The following is a 10,000-nucleotide window of genomic DNA, read 5'->3' as shown; positions in this document are numbered from 1 at the left end:
CGTGGGAAATCTTCGCCACATTTGAAGATCGGTGCTGGAGAGAAAATGATTTCCTTTCTCTCTCTCTCTCTCTCTGTCTCTGTCTCTCTCTCTGTCTCTCTCTTTTTCTATATATATATATATATATATATATATATATATATATATATATTTATACATATGTGTTTATATATATATATATATATATATATATATATATATATATATATATATATATATATATGTATGTACGTATATGTATTTATGTATAGATGTATATGAGAAATATAATCAAGGCACATATCAACTGCGCATTTCCGACCCCGCTTAGATATTCATGACGTGTTCCATAAACAGCTGATAACCATATCTATGACGTCATCAAATGCGAAGTAGATGGATCAGATCAGGAAAGAGTCACTTCTGTGTGCCAATTTCATTCATTTTTCATTTAGTCTGCCCCTTGCACGTGTCTTTTTTTTTTTTTTTTTTTTTTCTTTACTTCTTTGTTTTGTGTCTTTCGTCGTCTGCCAATTTCGTTTATTTTTTGTTTATTTGTTTTATTTATTTGCTGTGTCCCCAGCGCGTGCCACATTCCTTTAATTTACTTACATTTACTTGTTTTATGTATTTGCATGTACGTTTCCTTTAATCTTACTTTCACTTATTTGTTTGTTTGTTTTTTTCATCTAATTGTTTTAAGTTTCATTTTTCTTTCATTTATTTTCTCTTATCCTTCGCATGCACCAATTTCTTTTATTTGTTTATATCTGAAATTCTACGCTTCCACTTCTTGTTAAGGAATAATGGTAGCGAATCTTAATAAATGAATAATATATTTTAAAAGGTGAGCCATTTATTTTATTACCATAATGGAAAAAATGATGAGAGTGATTAAAAGATAACCTTGAATAACATTTTCAAAAAATATTTAATAAAAGTTTAATATTTAATCTCAGCTTATTCTGAGTTAACAGGAAAAAAATAATAATGATGGTAATGATAGTAATGATAACAATAGTAATAAGAATAATGATGATTTTATTAATTATGATAGTAATAGTAACATCAATCATTATGATGATGATGACGGTGATGATGATGATGATGATAATGATTATGATGATGATATTAATAATAATAATTATAATGATAATACATAAATAAACAAATAGATAATCAAGGATAAAGTGAAATAAAAAAATTATAATGATACATTTTTTTATATGAATGTGCTTATACAAGACCACCAAGCCTATATAAAGTCATCTTTAATGAACACACGTACAAGAGACAGACAAAAACCTTTGAACCGTTAACACAACAATAAATATGTAGACTCAAACTAAGAGAAAAACTATGTAGAGTGTTTAATAAACAGACACATAAAATTCTTCTAAAACAGGACCCCACACTATCTATAGATGTGTGTGTGTGTGTGTGTGTCTGTCTTTCTCTCAGTCTCTGTCTCTCTCTCTCTATAAGAGGTGATAAACCACCTATATGGTTGAATACTGGTGGGCAGTAATGATACACCGTTTACGGCTTCAAATTTTATTTAAGAACACACGAGATATATAGAAGAACACGATATAAGTGGCAATGCTGAGCGGACGGCCTGGCCCGGGAGAGGGCAGCCGCTGGGAGGAGGCGGGAGGCAGAGGTCCGCGCAGTACGGGCTGAGAAGAGTGTGAGATCGAGGTCAGTTCAGTTAGATTTGCGAAGACAGGCTTCGCCCGGGCCTTTTCTCGAGAGTGGCTCGGCCATAGGTCACATCGGCTCAGCTTTTATATCCCTGACCTGCGGCCGCAGGCGACGGCGTGTGTCTCACGAGCCATGCGCTGTGGATACGGACCACATGGTCTGTCCATGTGGTGTGGACTCGGACCACGTGGCATGCTATGCAATATGCTATAGTCTCTCTCTCTCTCTCTCTCTCTCTCTCTCTCTCTCTCTCTCTCTCTCTCTCTCTCTCTCTCTCTCTCTCTCTCTCTCTCACACACACACATACACGCGCGCGCGCATGCACTCAGACACGTACATGTCACACAATATTCCACATTTTGACATTTTCAGTATTTACCATTGCAATTATGAATATCCTTAAATCGATTTTTATATCATCTTATATATACTTATGCTCCGTACTGTGAGAGCAGATTGTAATACTATATTTCTTCATCTCTTGTTATTCTCATAATTACTTATTTCTAGTATTATTGTCATTATTATACCGGTTCCATGCCATTAGATATATATAAGCTAATACTTTCCTCTATACACATATTCTTTACATCTTATATAATGCATTCGTCAAAACAGCTTGCATTTTCTTCTACTGACTCCTACTTAAAGAGTTCACTACATACTTTAAATTCGAGAAACCACACAGTCGTTTAAGTGCTGACGAGTAACAAATATGGAAAGGACCTATATTGTAACAAATGTATGTGTTTCTGGAAGCTATTCCCCGCTTACATTTTTACGCGAAACTTCTGCCAGAAATTAAGAATCGTTGATATTACGTTTTTCCTTTTCGGTTCTTGTAGTATATATTTTGCATAGGATCCCCATGTTCCTGGAGATTTCCCTGTTTTCTGTTAATTTTCTCGCAGGTGCACACTGTGAATGGTTTCTCCTTTCCCCCCTAAGCCCATTGTAGAGGTATTTACTCTATATCTTGTCTGGCATTGCAAGCGATCTTTCTTTTCCTCCTCTCTTCTCCACTGCTCTCCTCACTCTCTTCTCTTCTCTCATCTCCTCACCTCTCCCCTCTTCTCTCCCTCCCTCCATCTCCATCTATCTACCTATACCCACACCGAAAAAATAAGAAATATAAACTAGCAATTCGCAAGGTCAGAGGAAAACGAAGGATAAGTCAGGCTTTTCCATATATTTTCGTCTTAGATTTGGCAGATAGCATATATTTTCCGGTCATTGTCACAGCTGTGGAAAAAGAAGTCAGGCGTGTACAGACAAGCATAGTTCGCAGCTGTCCCGTGGTTAGGTTGTCCTGGGTACCACGGGGGGCTCTGCATGTCCATAGCGGTGTTGTCCGTTGCCCACAACCAGCTGAAATGACAAGTGTAAGTGTAAGTGAAATCGGGTTATGACACTTCACGGAGAACTAAATCATATTCGTTTCCAGCTGTTTGTAGTTTATAATAGGGTAAAGAAAGATCATCTAGAGAACATATTTATCATTAAGATTAGTAAATAAAAGGATTATTCACCCATAATTTATCATTGAGATTGATAAAGAAAAGGTGCTATTCGGCCTTTGATCTAATAATTGTCTTCAAAAAATAGTATTTATTTGACTACGTGATTTATAGAACAGGTTTACTTACGTGCCCTCCCTTGCCGCGTCAGTCCCTCCGATCCAGAAAGCTTCGTCCATCAAGTCTGCGATTAAAGAACAGGAAAATAAATGAGTAAATGGGAAGTAAATGAAGGATAAGAGATAAAAAACGAAGTCCAGTGCTCTCAATGAAATCCATTTTTTTCATCAAATTCAGTGTAATTTTATTAGGCTACTTTTTTAATACTTTTTTATATTTTGGAATAACGTGGATTTACTGATCCGGATTTAAGTTTAGTAACAAAAAATAATAAAAGAGAGAGAGAGAGAGAGAAGAGATGGGGGAGGAGAAAGAGAGAGAGAGAGAAGAGATGGGGGAGGAGAAAGAGAGAGAGAGAGAGAGAGAGAAGAGATGGGGGAGGAGAAAGAGAGAGAGAGAGAGAGAGAGAGAAGAAAACGAAGAAATACCTGGGTTCTGATTAATATACTGGATGACCTGGAAGTGAAGATTGCCATCCAGTTTGGCCAGATCGGCTCCTTGGGCTTGACACATCTGTCGGAGGTTCGTCCACGTTCCCTTCCCGTATGTGGCGAAGCTTAAGCACACGGGGGTGACCGAGTCCAACCAAAAGTCGACGTAGCCAGTAGGACACGGGTTAACTAAGTTGGGGGTGGGAGAAGGAAGAAAACGGGAAGATGATGATGTTGAAGTTCCCCTTCGCAAAAAGAAAGAAAACGGAAGATAATGATGTTGAAGTTCTCCCTCCCAAAAAGAAAGAAAACGGAAGATAATGATGTTGAAGTTCCCCCTCGCAAAAAGAAAGAAAACGGGAAAATGATGATATTGAAGAACCCCCTCCCAAAAAGAAAGAAAATGGGAAGATGATGTTGAAGTTCCCCCTCGCAAAAAGAAAGAAAACGGGAAGATGATGTTCAAGTTCCCCCTCCCCCACAAAAAAAGAAAACGGGAAGATAATGATGTTGAAGTACGCCTTCCCATAAAGAAAGAAAATGTAGAAATAGCTTGTAATTAATGGAGTCAATCCTCAAAAGGCAATTTGAAAACAGAAAGAAAATTAATCAGTGCATGATCCAAAGAAAAGGAAAACAGACAAATGCAAAATATGATGATGAATAGATAAATGAATAGACAAATATAAATCATAATAAAAGAACAGAGCAAGTGAAAGTGTTAGTAAAGGACATAAAGTAACAATAAATGTGTAACTAATGAGCTTATCGGGGGAGAAGGAGGAAGAAATAAGTAATAAAGATAATAATAATTATAATAATGATCATTATAATAATAACAAAAATGCCAATAATGATGACAATGATAATGTTAATAATGATAATGATAATAAGAATAAGAATAATAAGAATAATAATGACAAAAATAATAATAATAATAATAGTCGAAGTAATAGTAATAATAATAATGTTAAGAATAATAATAGTAATGATAGTAATAATAATAATGATGATAATAATAATAATAATGATAAAAAATAATAATAAAGACAAAATAAAAAATTAAGTAATAAAACAAAAGAAATAAGCAGGAAGTTAGGAAATAATAACAAACAAAATATCACACTACTTACCTTGTGCAGCGCAGAACGTTGCTGTAAAAGAAATGTGTTTATGTCAGTTTCAATCGTATGAACAAACTTTATAAGAGGAAAAAGGTAGTTTTTAGCCCAATATCCCTTTTTATTGTCTATCAAATATCCCTTTTATTTTCATTTATTATTTTTATTTATTTTTTATTTTTATTTAGTTTTATTGTATTTTTATGTTTATTTTTATTTTATTATTAAATATTGTCGTACATAAGAAACAGAATAGGGATGTTATTTCAAAAATCAATTTGTTCTACAAGATGAAATTACGAAAATTATAGACATAGTAACTGATGATGAAAATATTTATAGAGAAAGATGAATACCATGAACAGAGACGAAGAGAAAAAATATATAAAGAAAGAAGAGGAGGGGGCTGAGAGAGACAGACATACATACAGACATATAGAGGGTGGGGCGGGAAAATGGAGAAAAACAGAGAGAGACAGAGAAATACACACACACACACACAGAGGGTAACAGAGAGCGAGAGAAAGAGAGAAAGAGAGACAGACAGACAGACAGATAGACAAACAGACAGAGAGAGAGACAGACAGACCAACAAAGGGAGAAAGAATCAGACAGAGAAAGCAACAAATAAAAAACTACATACCACACGTGGCCAACAGCACCAACAGAAGCTTCATGTTCGCGAACTTTCTCCAAGATGCGCCGAAGATATTCTCCGTGAGCTTCTTCTCCTCTTCTCCTTATATAGGCTTCGTGGACTCTTTAATTAGACCGCTGTAAATAGCCCAACCTTGTGTGACGGTGGGTAGATAAGGACAGGTGGCGATTCCCACGCGTCTTCTGCAATGCACGTGGTCTTTCTCATGCCAGCGAAGTGCGTTCGAGTCAACAAGCAATTGCTTTTGATACCGACAGCTGGGATGTTATGTATTTCTCTCTTGAGGTATTCACAAAAAAAAAAACATGAACTGGAAAGATATTCATGTCTGTCCCTTAGTTTTCATATTTACAAAGATAGATAGGCACACGCGCACGCAAACACACACACACACACACACACACACACATACACACACACACACACACACACACACACACACACACACACACACACACACACACACACACACACACACACACACACACACACATATATATATATATATATATATATATATATATATATATATATATATATATATATATATATATATATATATGTAGAGAGAGAGAGAGAGAGAGATGAAATATTGCCAGATAGACAGTTACGGATGCGTCTGATTGACCTGTGCACGTTTCCAGTGCGAAAGGTCCGCGTGCACACTCCTCCATGTGTGTGTGTGTGTGTGTGTGGCGGAACAGACCACTCGCTGCCTTCCCAAGAGTCCTTCACTCGGCTGAAATGTTCACAAATTAACTGCCGTTCAGTCACACGTCAAAGGCAGGGGAACCAAGACGCGAAGAGTAGGGTAGTATTTGTTGTAGATTGATTAATGCAATTTGTTTGGTAGGTAATCACCTTGACCCACTAGAGTTTATTTTACTGTTGATTTATTTAATTTATCTTTTTATTTGTTTATCCATTCATCATTTCTACGTGTAGTTTCGTTTCGTCATTTTTCTTAAAATCTGATTTATATATATTTTATCTTATTTACTCTCATCTTCGTCTTTTATTCTACGGCAATCCATTAAAAAAATCTAAACCTTAGAATACATACACTCACATTTTACTACATACTACAGTATATAAAAACGGGTACATACATACCTACATAGATACCTATAAACGTAATTGGAAAGCTCTCACCTGTTTCTCAGCCGACTGCCATGACTGCGCATTTTCAGATAAACCTCACGAACTCACTATCGAATTTCAATTAATTTATGACGTTTTTATGAATAAAAAAGAGTGTGAGAGGCGACAGGTATGAGGAAATTCCTAAGCAGTCGTTGAGAAATAGATCCCTCTTCATAACTTTTCTTCATAAAGCACCGTGACTTTGAGACTCTAAATAAAAGCACACACACACACACACACACACACACACACACACACACACACACACACACACACACACACACACACACACACACACACACACATATATATATATATATATATATATATATATATATATATATATATATATATATATATATATATATATATATATATACATATTGCATGGATAGGTAAATAAGTAGACAGATCACTAGATAGTGGGATAGTTTGATAGCTAGAAACAGATATACATAGATTGGTGTGAGAAAGAAAGAGAAAGAGAGAGAGAGAGAGAGAGAGAGAGAGAGAATAGAGACAAAGAGAAATAGAGAAAGTGAAAGGAAGAGAGAGAGAGAGAGAAATTGAGACAGATAGATAGAGATTCCCACCCAAGGTCAGACGGGAGCCAGACCATGTAAGCAGATGACCTTGAACCACCAGGAAATCTCACGAAGACCTTTAAACTTCGAACTTCAGCTAACAAGCTATTGCCACCGACTGTTCCATGGCCGTGTTTCGCAGCTTATTAACAGGCGACCTCGTTATATCTGACATGCATTCATGCTTAAGAGCGCACGAAATCTGACGACGTGATTCAAGCTTGTGTCAGCATTCATTATTGTCATGTCTTCTCGAGGAACAGGGAGGGTGGGGGATGGAGGGTGGGGGGGGTGAGGGGGTGGAATAGAGAATGTGGAGCGATGTACCGAGGTGGAATTGAGAGGGGGTGGATGATAACAATAATGTTGATGGTGATAACAATAGTGTCAGTGATGATAATGATAATAAAATAATGGCAATGCTACAATGATGATAACAATAACAATGATAATGATAATAATGATAATGATAGGAAAGATAATAATGGTAATAATAATTATTATTTGATAATGATAATGGTATAGATAATGTAATATTGATGATAATAATAATAATAATAATAATAATAATAATAATAATAATAATAATGATAATAATGATAATGATTATAATAATAAAATAGACATAATGATAATAACAATAATAATGGTAATAATAATGATGATAACAATTATGATAATTATGATAATAATGATAAGAAGAGGCATAGTAATAATAACACTAATAACGACAATGATAATAATGATACAGATGATGATAATGATATAAGGGATACAAATAATAACAAGTATAAGTATAACAATAAAGAGGGGGGGGCACATACCCAGCAGTCCTACCCCTTCCCCAGTCCCCTAGATTTACCACTATTTCCCAAGGAATATATTCTTAAGATATTTGTTAAGTCTCTCCGTATTATCGTCTGTTTTCTGGTTCGCCGAATGCTGTCAGCAGTGTTGCCATTCATATTTCTACAAAACCGCTAGACTTGAATTCAAAACCGCTAGACAAAAGAGTAAAACTCCTTAATATCCCGCTAGAAGGACTTTAAAAAAATCGCTAAGTATGGGGTAAAGTTTTCCAGTTTTCCCGCTAGATCATAACTGAAAAACTCTTTCGGGAAAACCGCTACAATGGCAACAGCGGCCGTCAGCTTGAATTACGAAGAAAAATTGTTTCTGGCAATTAGTCGTAGATATTCAATGCATGGCTAAAGTCAGTTTTTTTCATCTTTAAACGACAATACCACAATGACTTTTTATTGCAAGTCCCCAATGGCACGTTGTGGTCTACCGCTAGTAGTGATATTACTAGTTATTCATACGGTCAAAGCCTCAATGTATATACGAGAAAGTCACTAAAATCATATGCAGTCGTTGATTTAGTCTTGAAAGCCTTGGCTTCGCTGTTATCATTTATTCGTAATCTTATCAAGTTCACACAGGTGACAGGGTCTCTGAGTGTGTGACTGACACGCGCATAATGCACCGTCTTCACAAGCTACTTTGAGACTTCTTGTAGAATGACAACTGCGTCATGAAAGGTGACATCTTCTCAAGGTCTTGGGCAGCTAGAATGGACATGTCAGTCAGGCTAATGTTAGTACGAGAGACAATCAGACGAGGAGGAGAGTTCACTTTAGGCGATGTTGAAGGAGGGAAGGGGTTAAGTACGGATAAATATTTCTCTGTGATTGTGAAGTAAAGTCACTCGGCCGGTTTGTTAAAATTGTGCTAGTCTCGACCCAACGAATATACTTATAAACAGAAATTCTTATACACAGAAATGTATGCAATTTATCCATCTGTCAAATAGATATACGCATTTATATATCGATTGATACGGTAGATATGCATGTCTAGACTGATAGATATACATTTATATCAGTGTATGTGTGTCTGTGTAATGAATGTCTGCTAGGTCCTGCCTGGCACAATTTTAACAAACCGACTGACTGTCTGAGTTATGATGAGGATAGGTCTCCCTTGCTCTTTTTTCTCTCTCTCATTATCTCTCTATCTGTCTGTCTGTCTCTCTCTCTCTCTCTTTCTCTCTCTCTCTCTATCTATGTATCTCTCTCTCTCTCTCTCTATCTTATCTATCTTATCTTATCTCTCTCTCTCTATCTATCTATCTATCTATCTATCTTATCTATCCTATCTTTCTCTCTCTATCTATCTATCTATCTATCTATCTTTCTATCTATCTCTCTGTCTATCTACCAGTCTATATATCTACTCTCTCAATCTCTCTGTAATTCTCCCTCCGTTTTATTTTTCTTTCTTTCTTTCTTTCTCAAAATTATACGAAATGTCATTTTCCTTGAACTGCCTTTGCAGCCGGCTGAGCTGCCCCTTTGAAATTTCAATCTGAACGCGACCGTCGGGGCTCGAGTGTCCCGCATGGAAGCTCCCCGGCCTTTCGTTGCAGAGGAAGTTGCACGGGCCAGAGCTTTCTAGTTCGAGCAGACATAGGGCTAGAAAAGGCTGAAGGTGCTCTGTGCTTTTCACCCTGCATGGAGCTTTGTCCTAGAGGTATAGCATAGGAGGTACAATACATGAGTATAATGGAGCGGTGGATTATGAAACAGACCTTTGCCTTAAGTGATGAGGAGGGAGGGCGGGTAACTGCGGCCCTTTCTTCCTTAAAAAGAGGAGGCGGAAGTCATCAGAAGATTAATTTTCTTCATTCTGAAATGAACTTAGAATAAAAAGTACGAAGGGGGATATCTGGGGTATGTGTATA

The 10,000-nt window shown here is 36.4% G+C and overlaps 2 protein-coding genes across 2 annotated transcripts in view; one reads left to right on the top strand and one right to left on the bottom strand.

The window, feature by feature from the left end:
* LOC138864389 (prostaglandin D2 receptor-like) overlaps positions 1-10,000 on the top strand; it is a 280,761-nt gene that overhangs the window by 181,915 nt on the left and 88,846 nt on the right. The window lies entirely within an intron of this gene.
* LOC138864390 (galactose-specific lectin nattectin-like) lies at positions 2,854-6,729 on the bottom strand. The gene is made up of 6 exons (XM_070131284.1): positions 6,683-6,729; positions 5,516-5,712; positions 4,885-4,905; positions 3,749-3,940; positions 3,330-3,384; positions 2,854-3,051 (listed from the first exon to the last, which is right to left on the bottom strand). The coding sequence occupies exons 2-6, from the start codon at positions 5,547-5,549 to the stop codon at positions 2,883-2,885; spliced, it is 471 nt and encodes a 156-aa protein (XP_069987385.1). The 5' UTR covers positions 5,550-5,712; positions 6,683-6,729; the 3' UTR covers positions 2,854-2,882.

This window comes from Penaeus vannamei, chromosome 16, assembly GCF_042767895.1.
Source record: "Penaeus vannamei isolate JL-2024 chromosome 16, ASM4276789v1, whole genome shotgun sequence".
Classification (NCBI taxonomy): domain Eukaryota; kingdom Metazoa; phylum Arthropoda; class Malacostraca; order Decapoda; family Penaeidae; genus Penaeus; species Penaeus vannamei.
Note: the sequence above shows the minus strand (reverse complement) of the source record. Positions and strands in the feature narration are given on the sequence as shown.

What these genes read in the sequence shown, in the direction of transcription:
- LOC138864390 (XM_070131284.1), bottom strand. Translation starts at nt 5,549, where the DNA reads ATGAAGCTTCTGTTGGTGCTGTTGGCCACGTGTG. An exon ending in GTATATTAATCAGAACCCAG is followed by an intron (nt 3,385 to 3,748) that starts GTATTTCTTCGT and finishes CTTTAATCGCAG; the next exon opens with ACTTGATGGACGAAGCTTTC. An exon ending in GACGCGGCAAGGGAGGGCAC is followed by an intron (nt 3,052 to 3,329) that starts GTAAGTAAACCT and finishes TTGTCATTTCAG; the next exon opens with CTGGTTGTGGGCAACGGACA.